This window comes from Dendrobates tinctorius, unplaced genomic scaffold (genome assembly GCF_039654945.1).
Source record: "Dendrobates tinctorius isolate UK_male_01 unplaced genomic scaffold, ASM3965494v1 ptg000211l, whole genome shotgun sequence".
In the NCBI taxonomy this organism is placed as follows: Eukaryota; Metazoa; Chordata; class Amphibia; order Anura; family Dendrobatidae; genus Dendrobates; species Dendrobates tinctorius.
In genome coordinates, this window is record NW_027361878.1 from 1,793,590 (window position 1) to 1,814,235 (window position 20,646).

The 20,646-nt window shown below is 39.6% G+C and overlaps 1 protein-coding gene across 1 annotated transcript in view; it reads left to right on the forward strand.

Annotated features, from left to right (window-relative positions):
- Nucleotides 1-20,646, forward strand: part of LOC141058129 (mucin-2-like) — an 80,179-nt gene that overhangs the window by 36,040 nt on the left and 23,493 nt on the right. The window contains exons 6-14 of the mRNA XM_073554288.1: nt 12,596-12,658; nt 13,509-13,622; nt 15,936-15,995; nt 16,107-16,368; nt 16,478-16,592; nt 17,067-17,157; nt 17,249-17,355; nt 17,489-17,705; nt 18,698-18,823. Of these exons, the coding sequence (XP_073410389.1) occupies nt 12,596-12,658; nt 13,509-13,622; nt 15,936-15,995; nt 16,107-16,368; nt 16,478-16,592; nt 17,067-17,157; nt 17,249-17,355; nt 17,489-17,705; nt 18,698-18,823 (1,155 nt within the window). The remainder of the gene's footprint in view (nt 1-12,595; nt 12,659-13,508; nt 13,623-15,935; nt 15,996-16,106; nt 16,369-16,477; nt 16,593-17,066; nt 17,158-17,248; nt 17,356-17,488; nt 17,706-18,697; nt 18,824-20,646) is intronic.

Sequence of the window (20,646 nt, forward strand, 5' to 3'; positions counted from 1 at the left end):
AGCCAAAGAAGGCTCACATGGACTTGTGCATAGCTATATGAGCCTCATCATGATGCCTTTGTGCTATCACACCATATGGTATACCAGTCAATCAACGGGAACTATCATAGCCAGAAAAATAACAGATGCAAAGAATGTAACAACCTTTTAAAAGTGAACATTGATCATGAGAAGATGTTGAAGCTCACAGCTTGGCAACAGAGAGAGGAAGAGAAGGCTACACAATACTGAATAAACATTGCAGATAGTGTGTGACAGCACAGCAGCAAAGAACTGTTACCATCTTTTTAACTATAGACATACATGTTGTGGTCTCTTTGATATTACTAAGGCTGTGTTTGTTAAGAAGCCTAAAATGAATTGGAGACCTGAGCGTGTTGTACACTCTTTTGCAGGGCAATTGGAGTAATTGCAATTTGCTATAAATACTTTTTTTTAGAAAAATTTTGGTAAGCTTGGTAAATTTGAATTTAAGAACATTTTCCCATCTGTAGAGAAAAGGCTATATATGGTGGCAGCACTACATATCGGTGATACATAAATTTATGTCCATATATTAGGGCCAGGTAATTAATATTGTAAGGCAAATTTTCTTAAACTTTTTATTTCAACCCCAGGCTGCCCTTCTTAAGTCCGTTGTAGGAGCGTTCTCCCTTGTATGACTACTTCCTGTGAGTGTCCAAAGTGATGTCAATGTCAGCTCAACCCGGTAGCTCTGCTGATGAGTCGCAGCACGAGCGGGGAGCAGGAACAGTGTGACATCACTGAAAGCAGAGTTACGGGACCTCAATGCGGCCACAAACCCATGCGTTTCGAAGGAGAGGCAGTCCTTATTAAAGACTGCATCTCCTTTGAAATGCATCAGTTTGTGGCCTCAATGAGGTCCCGTAACTCTGCTTTTAGTGTCCTTAAGTAGGATTTCTTCACCTTCTAAACAGTTGGTTTGTGGCCTCATAGAAGTCCCGCAACTCTACTTTCAATGATGTCCCACTGTTTAGGCCCCCACTCATGTCATGACACAGCAGCAGTGCTTCTGGCAAGAGTACGCTCCTGTCACCATCACTCTGTACAATCACAGGAGAGTGGCATACACCGGAAGAGGCTCCCGCAAAAGACCTACCTCGCTATAGGATGCTGACGTAATTACCAGTTTGGAATGGGAGTTGGATGACTGTCACGGAACTGCATGGACTTTTAAGTCTATTATTCACTTAAGCATGGGAACCAACTGAGCTACATATATCCAGTGAAACCGAATTCAGATAATTCTCTATGACGTATCAGGGGACACTCCTGGACTATTGATCCTCTGAATTCAATACCGTATTCACTATATGTCATTGAGGGTACAAATTATCCTGTACTGTTGGCAATGATACCTACACACGTGGTCAAAATTGTTTGAACCCGTTAAATGACAGAAAAACCCACAATGGTCACAGAAATAAATTGAATCTGAAATAATGAATCAAAAATCTATGAAAATGATCAAATGAAAGTCAGACATTGCTTTTTAACCATGCTTCCAACAAATTAAAAAAAAAATAATAATCATGAAATAAGCCTGGACAGAAATGATGGTACCCCTGAAAATAGTGTGACAGAAGGGACATGTTAAATCAACGTGTGGCCACTGAATAGCATCACAGGTGTCTACAATCTTGGAATCAGTCAGTGGGCCTGTATAGAGGGCTACAAATACTCACTGTGCTGCTTGGTGACATGGTGTGTATCACACTCATCATGGACCAGAGGAAGCAAAGGAAAGAGTTGTCTCAGGAGATTAGAAAGAAAATTATACACAAATATGTTAAAGCTAAAAGTTATAAGACCATCTCCAAGCAGCTTGATGTTCCTGTGACTAAAGTTGCACAAACTTTTCAGAAATTTAAGCTACATGGAACTGTAGCCAACCTCCCTGGATGTGGCTAAAGGAGGGAAGTTTATGACAATTCAAAGAGATGGAAAATACAAATGTAACAAAAGAGCCCAGAAAAACATCTAAACAGATTAAAGGTGAACTTCAAGCTCAAGGAACATCAGTGCCAGATCGCACCATCCTTCATTGTATGAGCCAAAGTGGACTTCATGGGAGACAAACAAGGAGAACACCATTGATGAAAAAAATCATGAAAAAGCCAGACTGGAATTTGCCAAACAACATGTTGACAAGCCACAAAGCTCAAAGCTTCTGGGAGAATGTCCTATGGACAGATGACACAAAAATGGAACTTTTTCGCAAGGTATATTAGCTCTATGTTCACAGATGGTAAAATGAAGCGTATCAAGAAAAGAACACTGTCCCTACTGTGAAAAATGGAGGAGTCTCTGTTATGTTCTGGGGCTGCTTTGCTGCATCTGGCACAGGGTGTCTAGAATCTGTGCAGGGTACAATTAAATCTCAAGACTATCAAGGGATTCTAGAGAGAAATGTGCTGCCCAGTGTCAGAAAGTTTGGTCTCAGTCGCAGGTCATGGGTCTTGCAAACAGCCTAATGACCCAAAACACACAGCCAAAAACACCCAAGAATGGCTAAGAGGAAAACATTGGACTATTCTGAAGTGGCCTTCTATGAGCTCTGACCTAAATCCTATTGAGCATCTTTGGAAAAAGCTGAAACATGCCTCTGAAAAAGGTAACATTCAAACACGAGACAACTGGAGCAGTTTGCTCTCTTGAGGAGTGGGCCAAAATACCTGTCGAGAGGTGCAGAAGTCTCATTGACAGCTACAGGAATCGTTTGATTGCAGTGATTGCCTCAAAAGGTTGTGCATCAATATATTAAGTTAAGGGTACCATCATTTCTGCCCAGGCCTATTTCATGAGTTTTATTTATTAAAAAATATGTGGAAGTATTTTGGAAAAGCAATGTCTGACTTTCATTTGCTCATTTTTATAGATTTTTGATTTACTATTACTTTTGTCAGCTTCAAGTTATTTCTGTCACCATTGTGGGTTTTTCTGTCATTAAACGAGGGGTAACAACAATTTTGACCATGTGTATATTAGCTTTTGGGCTCAGTCACACCTAATGCTACAGTTATTTTTTCCTCTCTACAAACCTGTGTCTTATTGCGGTCTACCAAAGTAGATGCAGTTGATTTATTTATTCAGGTGACCTAACATCATCTTACAAGGTTGATTATACACGTCTCATCTGTACCATATATACAGCTCTGACAAAAATTAAGGGACCACTGCAAAATTTTCAGTTTGTCTGATTTTTCTCTTTATGTGTTTTTGAGTAAAATGTAAATTGCTCTTTTATTCTATGAACTACTGACAACACATATTTGAATTTCAAAGCACAAAATTTTGTATTTATTTTCAGAAAATGAGAAATGGTCAAAATAGCAAAAAAATGCAGTGTTTGCAGACCTCAAACAATGCTAAAAAACAAGTTCATAATCATTTAGAAACAATATTAATGTTTTAACTCAGAAAGAGTTTAGAAATCAATATTTTGTGGAATAACCATGATTTTTAATCACAGCTTTCATGCATCTTGGCATGCTTTCCACCAGTCTGTCACACTCCTTTTGGGTGACCTTATGCCACTCCTAGTACAAAATTTAAGCAGTTCTTTGTTTGATGGCTTGTGAATATCCATCTTCCTTTTAATTTCATTCCAGAGATTTTCAATGGGGTTCAGGTCTGGAGATTGGGCTGGCCATTGCAGGGATTTGATGTTGTGGTCCTTCATTCACACATTGATTGACCTAGCTGTGTGGCATGGTGCATTGTCCTGCTGGAAAAACAGTCCTCAGAGTTGGGGAACATTGCCTGAGCAGAAGGAATCAACTGTTTTTCCAGGATAACCTTGTATGCAGCTTGATTCATACTTCCTTCGCAAAGATTAACCATCCCAATTCCAGCCTTGCTGAAGCTTCCCCAGATCATCACTGATCCTCCACCAAATTTCACAGTGGGTGCAAGATTTTGTGACTTGTACACCTCTCCAGGTCTCTGTCTAACCATTAGATGACCAGGTGTTGGGCAAAGCTGAAAATTAGATTCATCAGAGAATATTAACTTACTCCAGTCCTCTATGGTAAAATCCTTATGGTCTTTGGTAAACCAGCCTGGCTCTCCTTTGCTTCTCATTGATGAAAGGTTTTTTCTCCTAGCTTCACATGACTTGAGCCCTGCCTCTAGGAGCCTTTTCTGAATTGTTCTTGCCATGCATTTCACCCCAGCTGCCATTTGCCATTCCTTTTGTAGGTCACTTAATGTCATCCTGCGGTTGCTGAGTGACATTCGAATAAGATGAAGGTCATCCCGGTCAGTGGAGAGTCGTTTTCACCCTCTGCCGGTCTGCAGCTTTGATGTCCCCATTCTGCTGCTTGACCTTGTTGTAATGGACTGCCGTCTCAGAAATTTTAAGGATGGAGGCAACAGGACGCTCACTATATCCCTCTGCTAGTAAAGCCAGAATTGAGCCCTCCTTTTCCTCATTCAAAACTTTTCTTTTCAACTCCTTTGGCATGGTTAAAAGTTATTTTTTCATTCCTATTACTTTTGGGATATTACTAGCACTTGCTAGCTTGTCCTATTGCAAGAGGATTGTGAACACCACAGCAGGGTTTTTTATACTTTCCTTCATTAAATAAGATTTGGTTCAGGCGATCACCTAATCAGAAGCACATTAAGTAGAATAAGGTGTACTATGGTTGGAATTCAACTGACACTGGAATGGAATGACTGTCAGACATGTAGAGAAGCTGATTTTTATAAAACTGTGCAGTGATATCTTAATTTTTGTCAAGGCTGTAGGTGTTAGTGTGGTAGTATACACAGATATCGCTTAATACAAAGCAAGTTTTAACCAAAATTGGCACACTGTTACAACTACAATGTTTACAAGGGCTGACAACTTATCCAAGAAAAATATTTTATACAAAAAAAGATAAGATATGAAGAGGTATTAATCTATAAATTTAGTGCAGTAAAAACATTGTGCAAATAGTCACCAAAAAATGGATCTACGCACAATATGTGCCAAAGATTCCTGGAAAGTACATGGAAACTTGAAGGACTTTCAAAATCCTATTCCAAACAAGCATTTTCTCTTCATCTAATACTATAGTTAAACTAAGTAAGCTATGTATTTACCAAGTAAACTACATATTTATCAAGTATTTGGTAGATTCTTCCATCCACTCTTCATCACTTCTAACAATTATTTAGCAAAATCTATTTTCATCCAACTGGCAGAACACAAACATCCTGGATCCACAGAAAAACAGCTTAGCATTTGACGTCAGTAGCCATCTTCATTTACTGGCCCTGCCCCTAGCACGTAATTAAAGGCCGGGGTTTTGTCCTATAAGTAGCCAAGTTGTGGCACAAGAACAGTGCCAGCTCTGGACAATCAGCTCAACGCTTGAGCTGAGGAAACCATGGGGACCTTCAAGGGCCTTTGGGCATCGATATGTGCCCTTCTCATATTAAATGCCTGCCTTCAGGCACAAGGTAGGTAGCTAATGTCTTTTGATAAATATTGTCCATTTACCTTCCATATTCAATTACTAAAAAAGTGTCTTCTGTTATAGATACATGATTTTAACCACTGTATTGTGAAATTCTTTGTCTTTTATTGATTGGATGAATTTGTTGAGGACCAATAAGTGCCTTTTTTACCAATTTTGCAGAAATATTACATTCTCACATATGGCACACTTGATACATTGTTACCCTCGCCTACTGTATTCTCACCCATCCCTTGTAGATTGTGAGCCTTTGCGGGCAGGGTCCTCTCTCCTCCTGTACCAGTTATGACTTGTATTGTTTAACATTATTGTACTTGTTTTTATTACGTATACCCCTCCTTACATGTAAAGCGCCATGGAATAAATGGCGCTATAACAATAAATAATAATAATAAATACTTAATTTCTTCTCCTCATTCATCAGCATGGCAACTATAAGCTGAGCTGTTGCTAATATTGTAGTTGCTGGGGATCCACTTCATAACAAAGAGTATTTTTAAATATGGTTGTAAAGCTTCTAGCCCCTATTGCGTTGGCAAATTATTAATATTGTCTTAAAAGTCAGTCATTAAGAGATCTAGATATTAACTGAAAAAAAGTTGGACACCAACAAAAGATTTCTAGGAGTCTACGAGAATCTTGAGTCATATACATATACCTACAACATTATCAACATTTGTCTTTAATGTAGCATTTAAACATGAGTAGTTAATTAACAGGTTGGTTAAAGCTGTTTTTTGTATAGTCACCTCGCTAATATTTTATAATTATTTTGAAAACAATAATTATTACCAATCCTATTCCTGTCCTCTCCCCCTGAAAAAATGCAATTCTAATAAATAAATGTAAAAATATGAAATAATTACATTTTTTTTCAAACTGCTTACATCTCATGTGTAATTTATTTAAAACAGCAGCCATGCAAGCTTCTGCTGTAACAGACGCCAAGGAACTGAACCAGAACAGTGCTGACAGCCAAAAGACTTCAGGTGAGATTAAAATTAAAATTAAAGGGGTTGTCCACTACTAGGACAACCCCTTTTCTCTCTGAATGTTTTCCTCTTTAAAGTAAAGATACCTATACTCACTTGCGTTTCGGGGGGCTCACGTCAGATTGTTACGTCATAGGAGCACTACGCCCAATCAACGTTAGAGGCACTGTCTCCTCCTTTGGACATACAAGTAGTCAAGAAGAAGTCAGAACTTCAGCTGGCCACTTATTTCCTCATGATTACTAATATGTCCGAAGGCGGGGACAGTGACGCCAGTGCTGATTGTGCTCAGGGCTCACGTGACACAACAATATCACATGAGCTCCAGTAACGGACAGCCCCTGACACGTTAACCCCTTGCACACCGTGATCAAACGCGATCGCGGTGTACCGGGGGTTAAAGGGAAGCATCGGCAGGGAGGGGGCTCCCTCCGTGCTTCCCTGAGCCCCCCACGGCAGTGCAATGTGCAGCGCTGCTGCGGGGGGCTCTTTCCCTACAGGCCCCCGGATCCAAGATGGCGACGGGGGCCTGCAGGGAGCTGACTTCCTCACTGCCTGCAAAGCGCAGGCATGAGGAAGTCTGCAGCAGTGCCTGTGACAGATTGATGTTCTGTCACAGTGATCTGTGATGTGACAGATCAGCGATCTGTCACAGGACAGTGATGTCCCACCTGGGACAAGGTAATAAAGTAAAAAAAAAAAAAAAAAGTGTTAAAAATAATTTAAAAAAAATAGCTAAATTAATTAGTAAAAAAAAAAAAAAATATTCCCCAATAAATTTTTTATTTGTTCAAAATAAAAAAAAACAAAAACAATAAAAGTGCACATATTTGGTATCGCCGCGTCCGTAATGACCTGCCCTATAAAACTGTCCCATTAGTTAACCCCTTTAGTGAACCCCTTAAAAAATAAAAATAAAAAACGAAGCAAAAAATAATGATTTATTATCATACCACCGAACAAAAAGTGCAATAACGCGCGATCAAAAAGACGCATATAAATATCCATGGTACCGCTGAAAACATCATCTTGTCCCGCAAAAAATGAGCCACCATACAGCATCATCCGCAAAAAAATAAAAAAGTTATAGCTCGCAGAATAAAGCGATACAAAAATAATTATTTTTTATATAAAATTGTTTTCATTGCAAAAAACCGACAAAACATAAAAAAACGACCTAAATGAGGTATCGCTGTAACCGTACTGACCCGAAGAATAAAAACGCGTTATCAATTTTACCGCACGCGGAACAGTGTAAACGCACCCCCCAAAAGAAATTCATGAAACGCTGGTTTTTGTTCATTCTGCGTCCCAAAAATCGGAATAAAAAGCGATCAAAAAAGTCACGTGCCCGAAAATGGTACCAATAAAAACGTCAACTCGTCCCGCAAAAAATAAGACCTCACATGACTCGGTGGGTCAAAATACGGAAAAATTATAGCTCACAATATGTGGTGATGCAAAAACTATTTTTACAATAAAAAGCGTTTTTTAGCATGCGACAGCCGCCAAACATAAAAACCGCCATAAGTCGTAAATCAAACTCCCCGTTATCACCCCCTTAGTTAGGGAAAAATAATAAAACTAAAAGAAAATGTATTTATTTCCATTTTCCCGCTAGGGTTAGGGTTAGGGTAGGGTTAGGGTTAGGGCTAGGGTTAGGGCTAGGGTTAGGGCTAGGGTTAGGGCTAGGGTTAGGGCTAGGGCTAGGGTTAGGGTTAGGGCTAGGGTTAGGGCTAGGGCTCAGATTAGGGTTAGGGGTGTGTTGAGGTTTGGGTTGGAGTTATAATTGGGGGTTTCCACTGTTTGGGCACATCAGGTGCTCTCCAAAGGCAACATGGCGTCTGATCTCAATTCCAGCCAATTCTGCGTTGAAAAAGTCAAATGGTGCTCCTTCCCTTCCAAGCTCTGCCATGTGCCCAAACAGTGTCTTACCCCCACATGTAGGGTATCAGCCTACTCAGGACAAATTACAAAACAACTTTTGGGGTCCAATTTCTCCTGTTACCCTTAGGAAAATAAAAAATTGGGGGCAAAAATATAATTTTGCGAAAAAAAATGTTTTTTTTATTTTCACGCCCAGGCGTTATAAACTTCTGTGAAGCACTTGGGGGTTCAAAGTGCTCTCCACACATCTAGATAAGCTCCGTGGGGGTCTAGTTTCCAAAATGGGGTCACTTGTGGGGAGTTTCAATAGTTTAGGTACATCAGGGGCTCTCCAAACGCACATGACACCCGCATACCAATCCATCAAAGTCTGCATTCCAAAACGTCACTACTTCCCTTCCGAGCCCCGACGTGTGCCCATACAGTAGTTTTCTCCCACATATGAGGTATCAGCGTACTCAGGACAAATTGGACAACAACTTTTGGGGTCCAATTTCTCCTGTTACCCTTGGGAAAATAAAAAAAATGGGGACTAAAAGATGATGTTTGTTGAAAAAATACGATATTTTTATTTTCACGCCCGGTCGTTATAAACTTCTGTGAAGCACTGGGGGGTTCAAAGTGCTCACCACACATCTAGATAAGTTCATTAGGGGGTCTAGTTTCCAAAATGGGGTCACTTGTGGGGGGTTTCCACTGTTTAGGTACATCAGGGGCTCTCCAAACGCACATGACACCAGCAGACCAATCCATCAAAGTCTGCATTCCAAAACGTCACTACTTCCCTTCCGAGCCCCGACGTGTGCCCATATAGTAGTTTTCTCCCACATATGAGGTATCAGCGTACTCAGGACAAATTGAACAACAACTTTTGGGGTCCAATTTCTCCTGTTACCCTTGGGAAAATAAAAAAATGGGGACTAAAAGATCATGTTTGTGGAAAAAATACGATTTTTTTATTTTCACGCCCGGACGTTATAAACTTCAGTGAAGCACTGGGGGGTTCAAAGTGCTCACCACACATCTAGATAAGTTCCTTGGGGGTCTAGTTTCCAAAATGGTGTCATTTGTGGGGGGTTTCTACTGTTTTGGTACATCAGGGGCTTTCCTAACGCGACATGGTGTCCGATCTCAATTCCAGCCAAAAACGTCAAATGGCGCTGCTTCCCTTCCGAGCTCTGCCATGCGCCCAAATAGTGGTTTACACCCACATGTGGGGTATCAGCGTACTCAGGATAAATTGCACAATATCTTTTAGGGTCCTGTTACTTTTGGAAAAATAAGAATTGAGGGTGAAAAGATCATTTTTGTGGAAAAAATATGATTTTTTAATTGTACTGCTGTACGTTATAAACTTCTGTGAAGCCCTTGGGGGTTCAAAGTTCTCACCACACATCTAGATAAGTTCCTTAGGGGGTCTAGATTCCAAAATGGTGTCATTTGTGGGGGGTTTCCACTGTTTTGGTACATCAGGGGTTTTCCAATCGTGACATGGTGTCCGATCTCAATTCTAGCCAAAAACGTCAAATGGCGCTGCTTCCCTTCCGAGCTCTGCTATGCGCCCAAATAGTCATTTACACTCACATATGGGGTATCAGCGTACTCAGGACAAATTGCACAATAACTTTTAGGGTCCTGTTACCCTTGGAAAAATAAAAATTGGGGTGAAAAGATCATTTTTGTGGAAAAAATATGATTTTTTAATTGTACCGCTGTACGTTATAAACTTCTGTGAAGCCCTTGTGGGTTCAAAGTTCTCACCACATATCTAGATAAGTTCCTTGGGGGGTCTAGTTTCCAAAATGGGGTCACTTGGGGGGTTTCCACTGTTTAGGTACATCAGGGGCTCGCCAAACGCGATATGGCGTCCGATCTGAATTCCAGCCAATTTTGCATTGAAAAAGTCAAACGGCGCTCCTTCCCTACTGAGGTCTGCCATGCGCCGAAACAGTGGTTCCCCCCCACATATCAGGTATCAGCGTACTCAGGACAAATTGCACAATAACTTTTGCAGTCCAATTTCTCCTGTTACCCTTGGTAAAATAAAGAAAATTGAACCTGAAGTATTTTTTTTGTGAAAAAAAGTTAAATGTTCATTTTTCTTTTAATATTCAAAAAATTCCTGTGACGCACCTAAAGGGTTAATAAACTTCTTGAATGTGGTTTTAAGCACCTTAAGGGGTGCAGTTTTTAGAATGGTGTGACTTTTGGGTATTTTCTATCATATAGACCCCTCAAAGTGGCTTCAAATGTGAAGTGGTCCCTAAAAATAAAATGGTGTTGCAAAAATGAGAAATCGCTGGTCAATTTTTAACCCTTGTAACTTCCTAACAAAAATAAATTTTGGTTCCAAAATTGTGCTGATGTAAAGTAAACATGTGGGAAATGTTATGTATTAAGTTTTTTGTGTGCCATATTGCTGTGATTTAAGGGCATAAAAATTCAAAGTTGGAAAATTGCGAAATTTTCAAAATTTTCGCCAAATTTCCGTTTTTTCACAAATAAACGCAAGTTATTTGAATGCAATTTTACCACTATCATGAAGTACAATATGTCACGAGAAAACAATGTCAGAATCACCGGGATCCATGAAAGCGTTCCAGAGTTATGACCTCATAAAGGTACAGTGGTCAGAATTGTAAAAATTGGCCCGGGAGTTAACGTGCAAACCACCCTTGGTGGTGAAGGGGTTAACCTCAAAAATGATGAGAAACAAATATCAATTATTGTCTTTTATGAATGTCAGGAGCATTTTTCATGATCTAAGGTCACATTTTCTTTACTAAATAAGATGACCAGGTTCTTAATCATTAAACTTCTCAATGACTGAACTCAGATATGGCTGATTACTACCACTTCCAACAAGAGAGATCAGCCGCTAATATTGCTCTATTAACTGCATTGACCAGAAATTAACTGATCTCTATGCAAGGCATCTTAAGAGTTCTGTTTCCCACACACGATTTTCCCATGGTTGAATCCACTTGGATCCATTGTAACCCACTGCCATTTGCTGTCTCTGTGAGACATTATATTCTCCTCTATAAGTTATGAACTTACAGTAGAAGCTTCAATGGGGAATATTACGATGATGATATTTTTCCCAACGGCCTTAGACATTAAATTCTCAGCACACCATGGTAGAGTTATGGGCCCATCTACTTGCCCCTCATTGAAGATCCATAAATAATAGATTTGTGAGAAAACTGAGTCCAAGAAATTCATTGATGGTGTCATTCAAAAGTACAACACGTCCCTCGAAAAAAAGCCCTCAAGCACCTGTGTGGATTGAAAGATAAAAAAGTTAAAGCTCTTGGAAGAAGGAGAGAAAAAAACAAAAGCAAAAAAATGGAAAATTGCAATATCGTGAAGGGGTTAAACAAAGTATTGTTATTATGATATATGTTATAAAACACAGGATTATAGTCTTTCGATATATCAAGTGAGCAATCGATAAGTAAAATTTGCAATGTCAACACTTTTTTGCTGTATTGCTCACTTACCCTTTGTCTTTTCAACAACCATGCAGTTTTGAGCTTTAAGTCAACATATACATAGCCTAGTTCTATGGTTCTCTGGAATATTTGCTTCAAACAATACTGTTCAGGATTAGACACTTTTGTCCACTCGGATTAACAAAAAGGAAATTGTTCAAATCGCTCAGAATGTAAATATAAGGTACACAAACCAAAGTGATGAATAGACAAAATAAATACTCCATAAGTATGGAAACATAACACTAACCATGTAAAGTCAATAGCAAAACATAGTGGTAGCGTACTGCTCCTCGAATAAGTCATTCTCCCTGTAAAGGCTCCTCCTGCACATGACAGTAATTTCGATCTGCATACTAGCCATTAAAAAAACGGATTGCGCTTACAACGTTATTCAATGGGGAAGTGCAGATGAATTATTTCTTTTTACTGACCAATTAGCAGTATGCATGATTTTCCTCCAAGAATGGAGTGCCACTCGCCCATTCAAGTCTAATGGTCTGTGCAAAAATGAACTACTGCACTCCGGTGAGATCCAAGCAGTTGTGTTTTCAATAATACTGTGACTTTAACAAAACTAATATACCTGGTGCATAAATGTACATACAATAATCTAAATGATTTCAGCTAAAATATAGAAATATATTAATATGAGCAGTAGTAGTGATAATAATATTATAATGTACGTATGCATACATTTTTTTACATCTCTATACTGTGTTTTTACTTACAGGTGAAGAATTCAATCAGTTTGACCGCAATTATGAAAGTCCTGATTTGGAAAACGCATTCTCCGGTTTGTAAAGTTTTTTTTTTTTAATAAACAATTTATAATTTAAAGAAGCCCTCCTCCCATCAAAGTTTTATCCTATTAACATATCATAATCATCACATTACAGCACTGTGTACTTACAATTGCTCATTTTGCCTTTCTACACAATTAATTCTTCTCGTTTCTCTGCTCTATGTAGAAACAGGAAGTCTCTTGTTCCTACATTTATCAGGACCCTCACAAACTTATGACCCAGCTGTTCTCTACTACCCCATGTCAGGGACTTTTGCAGTGACTAATGACTCATACAGGTAAAATTGACCTCCTGTTTCTGCATAAAGCTTAGAAAGATCCAGCTAGTCAGTTTTTAAGCCTGTGCTGTCATAGAGCTAATGGAAAAGAGGAGTACTAACTTGGTAGAAGGACAAATTGAAGCCTTCTAAGCTCTATGTAGAATCAGGAGGCCAATTTTCCCTGTATGAGTCATGAGTTGCTTGAAACGTCCCTGGCAGGTTGGAGGAAGGAGCAGCTGGGCCACGAGTTGAAGAAGGGGATGATAAATACAGGAACAAGAGACTTTATAATTCTACATAGAGCAGAGAAAAGAGAAGAATTATTTGGGTAGAAAGGCAAAATGAGCAATAGTAAGTACACAGTGCTATTTAATATGGTGGCTGCAATAAATTAAGAGGATAAAACTTTGATGGGAAGAGTGCTTATTTAATTCTGAAAACAAATCTGCCTGTATATTTTAGAAAGGAAACCAATTTTGCCATCTAATAGTCAACATCATTTTTAGAAATAACGTATTACCAAAGGTATAGTTTTCATGTGATACCTTGTCAAGTACTGTAATCAGATGTTCTTCCCACAGATGAAGCTTCATCTGCTGGCATCCAACAGCAGAAGAATGATAATTCCAACAAGGAGGACTCCAGTAAGGCAGATAATACATGGTACTACAATCAGAGGAACAGCTATGATAAGAGTAAGTTATGATCCTCACTCTAAAATTACTCGGAATTGTAGACATTTTATCCCTTACCTATGGTGTTTTGGACTTTTCGTTCAATGAAATGCAAAATTCACTTTTATATGCATCACATGAAATCATAACAATACAAAAGATCTTGTATAGGTATGAAGGGGATAATTACCGGAGTTTTCTAGTTGTAGGATTTACTTAAATTGTCTTAAAATCATATTAGTAAAGTTATAAAATCTTTCAGGTCAGAATCATACATTTTTACCAGCGCACCCACACATTTTCAGCCTGTTAGGGCTGGTGGAAAGCACCAAATAATATAAAGATGGTAATAAGGTGCGTTTCCAGCCCGGGGTCCACTGTGCAGAGATGTTAACTGCTGCTCGGTAATGGCAGACACTAAATGTCGGTATCGCACTGGACACACATGGGTTAAATGCCACCAAGTGTGTAGTTGCGATGAGCTAGGTTGCTTCACAGAGTCATGGAACCGCAAAGCACAGATATCGTACCCTGTTGTCTGTCACAGGGCACAGCTGAATCAGCGCTAGTGTACGGTCACAAGACTCTGCCCCAAGGATGTGGGGTAAGAGCCTCTCTAGACCCACTAAGCACACGGCGTCGCACCTGCGAATCCTACTAATAGATGCTGGCTTCTGTGGAGTGTGGACAGAGTGCACAGTGGAGTATAGGCAAAGCCAATACTTGGCGCTGAAGCTAGTCCCTGACTCTGCCTCCTACCTGCACTATCAGCCCAGGCACTAACTGGAAAGGCTGAACAACACATGCGTACCAAGGGTAGGGGCTTCATAATGAGTCATTCACCAGAGACAATCATACGTGCATACAACTCTCAATCCACATGGACTATAATAGCGCACGGCCATGCGGCCATGCAATCCATTTATAACCGCAGCCTTCCAGGACCTTGCTGATGGCCCAATCCGAGCTGCGTGAGAACCTGAGCATGTGACCTCCGACCACCAATGAGCGGTCATCTCGTGGGGATGCTCAGATGGAGAAAAGCAGGACCTGGTCCCAGGAGCGCCTACTTGCCGCTGACTATTGCTGGATGCCATAGCTGAACCTGGGGCGGCAGGAGCAATTAGACACATAGCATTGGCCTGAGCAACACACTGGGAGTGATGTCTCTGCTGAGCAGGAACCTCTGTGGCTGAAGAAGAATGGGAGACTGCAGAGGAAATGGCTTGAGATTCCTCCTGTGCAGTGGCGGGAACTCGACGCCTAACACAGCCCAGTTTATTATTGCATTTGTGACTGTTGTTGGATGAGTTAACAGTTTTTTGCGATTTTTTTTACACCAAATTCATTTTCCTTTTGTTTTTATTTTTTTTCACTTGCCACTGTGGGCTTAGGGATTCTAGATGTTTTCACTTGATTCATCATTTGTGACTTTTCAAAAAGTGAAAACATTTCCTTCAAATGTACTGCAGTCAAAACCTGAAGTGATTTTAAATATGTCTGAAATTTTTGCAGCATTTTCAGAAATGTGCAACTTTTTGCACTAGTGTGCAAAAATGGTTAATGACAAAAAAAAGACAATTTTTTTACGTGGCATAAAATCCATGTACAGTATGCGCCATTTTGATTAATTTAATGCAAAAAATGTCATCAATTAGCCATGACAAAAAAAAGAAAAGTGACTTTAAAATGGTAATGGTGAATTTTAACTAGCATATGCTTGTGAAATGAATAAGACAAAGGTGTAATCTTGGCTTCTTCCAGGGGACACCCCCAGAAGAAGCCAAGGAAACGTGTTGGGTGGAGGGATGTGGTCCTGGTCATTTTATAGATGCAGGTTTATGTAGTATTTAAAGTAAAAACCTATGTACTTTATTTTTTTGCCGTTTAGTTATTTCACCATGCAAGATATGGATGACTAGCGAGGCCACTAATCTATAGGTCCATACTTATACATTATTGTTGACATGCATTGTTCCTTGTACTCCATCTACAGTATTGCAGTTTTCTTATGTGACCTGCTATCTGTGTTTCTTCTGTTGAGGAACCTTATAATACTTCTGTGTTATTATTACTTTTCAATACAGTAATTATTAATTTTGGACATCATTGTTTCACTTTTTTTCTGGAGATTTATCTCATCCCTGGTACTACTGTTATGTTCTATGATTTTATTGATGAACATGAATTAATTCCTTGTGCTAGTAACTGGACAAATATATGTTGATTAATGGAAAGTTACAGTATCTGCTGCCCTAGTTAATGCAGAATATAGATTAAATTGACCACGTCATCACACTTTAATAAATATTTAAAATTTGTCATCTAATTCAGGCACTGAGAAATCCTCACAGCTCACTTTCATTGCTCCAACAACTCCTCCAGTTCTGAGAAGTAAGTTTTTTGGAAACATAAAAATTGCAAAAGTAAAATTGACTTCTCGTGATAAGATATCTTCCTAATGAGCATGAAGTACAGACTCAATCAGATTATCTTGTTTCACAGGTATTGTTTCTTCTCATAATGGTCAAGTCTGTAGCACCTGGGGTAACTCTTACTTCAAGACCTTTGATGGGGACATCTTCTATTATCCTGGCACTTGTAACTATGTTTTTGCCTCAAACTGCAAGAGTAATTTTGAGGAATTTAACATCCAGTTTAGACGTTCAGTTGTGAATAATCTGCCCCACATCACCCACATTTCTATGAGGATTGAAGGAGTTTCTATTGAACTTTCCAATGGAAATGTGGCATTCAATGGAGAACAGTACGTTAATATTATGTTCATTATAGTCTTGTCAATTCTCCAAAACTTTTCTTTTTCAAAATTAATAACTTTAAGATTTAACATTTTTTGCATGTACTTTAATTTCCAGGGTGGATTTACCTTATAGTTTCTCAGGAGTCCAGATTGATAGAAGTGGTATCTACATCAAAGTCACTGCAAAACTTGGTCTGCAATTCATGTGGAATGAGGATGATGCAATTTTGGTAATTTGTACAAACATAAACTTTTTTTTCATGAAGAACTGAAGTTACAGTAGCTGGCTCCCGTTTTGGCTCTCTCAATCCTTTCTTATATTACATGGAAGGCTATTTATCATTCAGCTAATGATCCATTTTCCTTGAAGTAGCCGCTTTGCCCTACACTGGGAATGGGACGAGGAAAATCGGCTCATTGTGAAGCACTGTTGTGTACATGGAGACATTCACAACAGATATTTCCAAGTCATATTGTAGGAAATTTAAAAAGACTAGATCAAGGGAAAGGTGAAGTACTTGCTCACAACTAACAACTAGATCAATCGGAAGCCATCTAGAAATTAACGTTGGAATTTGATTGCCTGCTCTTTGACTTCAGGGTGCTAGTTTTTATACGTTTCCCATATGGTGCTGCCATAATCACGATATAAAGCTTTACAATGAAACCTTTTCACTCACGGAACATTTATTTTCTCCTTTCAGTTGGAACTTGACCAGAAATTTAACAATATGACTTGTGGTTTGTGCGGGGACTTCAATGGCATTCCTACCTTCAATGAGTTTATTTCTAACAGTGAGACACATTTATATTCAATATTCTAAGAGTTGCACAAATATTTGGTCAATGCATAGTTAAATGATTGTTTTTCTTTTTTTTAACCTAGATGTAAAACTGACTCCTATTCAATTTGGAAATATGCAGAAGTTAAATGGACCTACAGAATTTTGTCAGGATTTAACAATCCAGCCCCAAAATGACTGCACTGACTCTGTAAGTTCTAGTATCTATCTATCTGTCTGTCTGTCTATCATCCATTTATTTGTCTATCTATATGTAGAATATAAAGATGTTTTCACTTCATTAACAACTATTGTTTTTTTTCTTATTTTATGCTCATTTACAGAGAAAACTTTGTTCATCGATCTTGACGAACTCTGCATTCTCATCTTGCAATGGTCTTGTGGACCCCACATTATACATTGATGCTTGTGTACAAGATTTGTGCCGATGTGCAAAAAATGCAACTGGCTTCTGCCTTTGTAACACTTTTACTGAGTATTCCCGTCAATGCGCTCATGCTGGAGGACAACCCAATAATTGGAGAAGTGCCAAGCTATGCCGTGAGTTCAATCACACTCTTTTGTCTGTTTTCGTTGACAATTGATAGATAAAATTACAAGCAAAATAAAAGTAATAATTAAAGAGAGTCTGACAACAATAAATTACTGTCCAAAGCATGCTCAGTGCACCCTTGGTGTGGCCAAACAGTTCAGTGCACCTTCAGTCCACTACTGACTTTCAAAGTATACATTTTTTTACAACACTGTGGCATTTTAGTATAAAAATGTGATGCTAGTCACTTCTCACCACCAAACCGTGAATCACAATAGTCAAGGAGTCCAAGGACAGAAGCCAGGAGGGTACATAATAAACAGAAGGAAGGGACAAAACCATAGTCGGGTAACAGTCCGAGGTCAGAATACAAGGAGGATAACGGATCAGAGCAGAAGGGGTTAAACAGATGGATGGTCAGAGCGAGGTTCAAGGTCAGGCAATGAAAGATCAAGCATACAGAACTCAAGGCACAGAGAGAACAAACCACACTTACTGTAGCTGGCAAAGGTCTGGGAGAAACAACTCAGTTAAGTAGCATGGCAATCACCTGGGATAATGAACACTTGGAGAAGGCCGATGCCTCCCAGTCTCAGATTTGCTAGTCGAGCTGTCAATCAAGACACTGACCGCTCAGCATGCCCCTGTACCAGACTGGATGACTGAGCTGTCAATAACTGCATCCTAGACACACTGAGGGCTGAAACCATGACAAATACATACTGTACATGGCTATATTAACACAACTAGACTATGACTCATGTTGCACATGGTTCGGGCAGCATCAATAAGATGACAGGTTACCTTCAAGGTATGAAGAAGTCCTCATAAATATTAGTATTGGTCTTTACTTTTTGTTAGGCAAATAATTTGCTTTATGATATATTGCCTACTTACACCGAAAAAGTAATTACATTATGGACAGACTTAATATTTATACAGTGACATGAACCAGGAATTTTGGGTAAAATTTAACACCTTGTTTTTTTTCTCAAAACAGCTCTTCAGTGTAACTACAATCTTGAATACAAGGAATGTGGAAACGCATGCCCCGACACTTGCTCCAACCCTGACCGCTCATTGGTCTGCGATAACCACTGTATTGATGGATGCTTTTGCCCAGCAGGTATATCTCTAGACTTTTTTTTATGAATTGTTTCTTCTATGTTACAAAAACTATGACTAGAGGTAGCAATTCATACATATTCAATAAACAGCAAGATAAATAATTGCTAGTAAAACATCCACAATACTAAAGTGGATCTTTAAACATACTATGCTACACTCACTGGCCACTTTATTAGGTACACCATGCTAGTAAGGGGTTGGACCCCCTTTTGCCTTCAGAACTGCCTCAATTCTTCGTGGCAGAGATTCAACAAGGTGCTGGAAGCATTCCTCAGAGATTTTGGACCATATTGACATGATGGCATCACACAGTTGGCGCAGATTTGTCGGCTGCACATCCCTGATGCGAATCTCCCGTTCCACCACATCCCAAAGATGCTCTATTGGATTGAGATCTGGTGACTGAGGAGGCCATTTGAGTACAGTGAACTCATTGTCATGTTCAAGAAACCAATCTGAGATGATTCGAGCTTTATGACATGGCGCATTATCCTGCTGAAAGTAGCCATCAGATGTTGGGTACATTGTGGTCATAAAGGGATGGACATGGTCAGCAACAATACTCAGGTAGGCTGTGGCGTTGCAACGATGCTCAATTGGTACCAAGGGGCCCAAAGAGTGCCCAGAAAAAATTCCCCACACCATGACACCACCACCACCAGCCTGAACCGTTGATACAAGGCAGGATGGATCCATGCTTTCATGTTGTTTACGCCAAATTCTGACCCTACCATCCGAATGTCGCAGCAGAAATCGAGACTCATCAGACCAGGCAACGTTTTTCCAATCTTCTACTGTCCAATTTCGATGAGCTTGTGCAAATTGTAGCCTCAGTTTCCTGTTCTTAGCTGAGAGGAGTGGTACCCAGTGTGGTCTTCTGCTGCTGTAGCCCATCTGCCTCAAAGTTCGACGCACTGTGCGTTCAGAGATGCTCTTCTGCCTACCTTGGTTGTAACGGGTGGCAATTTGAGTCACTGTTGCCTTTCTATCAGCTCGAACCAGTCTGCCCATTCTCCTCTGACCTCTGGCATCAACATGGCATTTCCGGCCACAGAACTGCCGCTCACTGGATTTTTTTTCTTTTTCGGACCATTCTCTGTAAACCCTAGAGATGGTTGTGCGTGAAAATCCCAGTAGATCAGCAGTTTCTGAAATTCTCAGACCAGCCCTTCTGGCACCAACAATCATGCCACGTTCAAAGGCACTCAAATCACCTTTCTTCCCCATACTGATGCTCGGTTTGAACTGCAGGAGATTGTCTTGACCATGTCTACATGCCTAAATGCACTGAGTTGCCGCCATGTGATTGGCTGATTAGAAATTAAGTCTTAACACACAGTTGGACAGGTGTACCTAATAAAGTGGCCAGTGAGTGTACATTGGAATCGATTGATTCTTCAAGTGAAGAATTTTCCTAAAAAATATATGTGGAATATCTAAAACATTCCAAAGTTTGGTGCTATCAGCTCCATTATTAAATGACCAGCCTCATACAGCTGAGCCTTTTCACTCCACTGCTTAAATAAAATATCTGCAATACAACCAAATAATAGCAAATAATAAAATACAACTTAGTACATACTTACTCTATAAGCGCCTCTCCTTTTGGTTTTATGGTCCCACACATTGAAAAATGGCTGGTATTTATGCTGTATTTTTAATGTGATCCCCAGAGTGGTATTACGAATGCATGTTATCTATTACTAATGCATATTACCTGTCCCCAATAAAATAATTACCAGTCACCAGTCTTCTATTCTTCCCAGTGCCACTCAGTTTCTGTTCCATCATCTTGTGACTGATTGACCAATGACCGTAAAT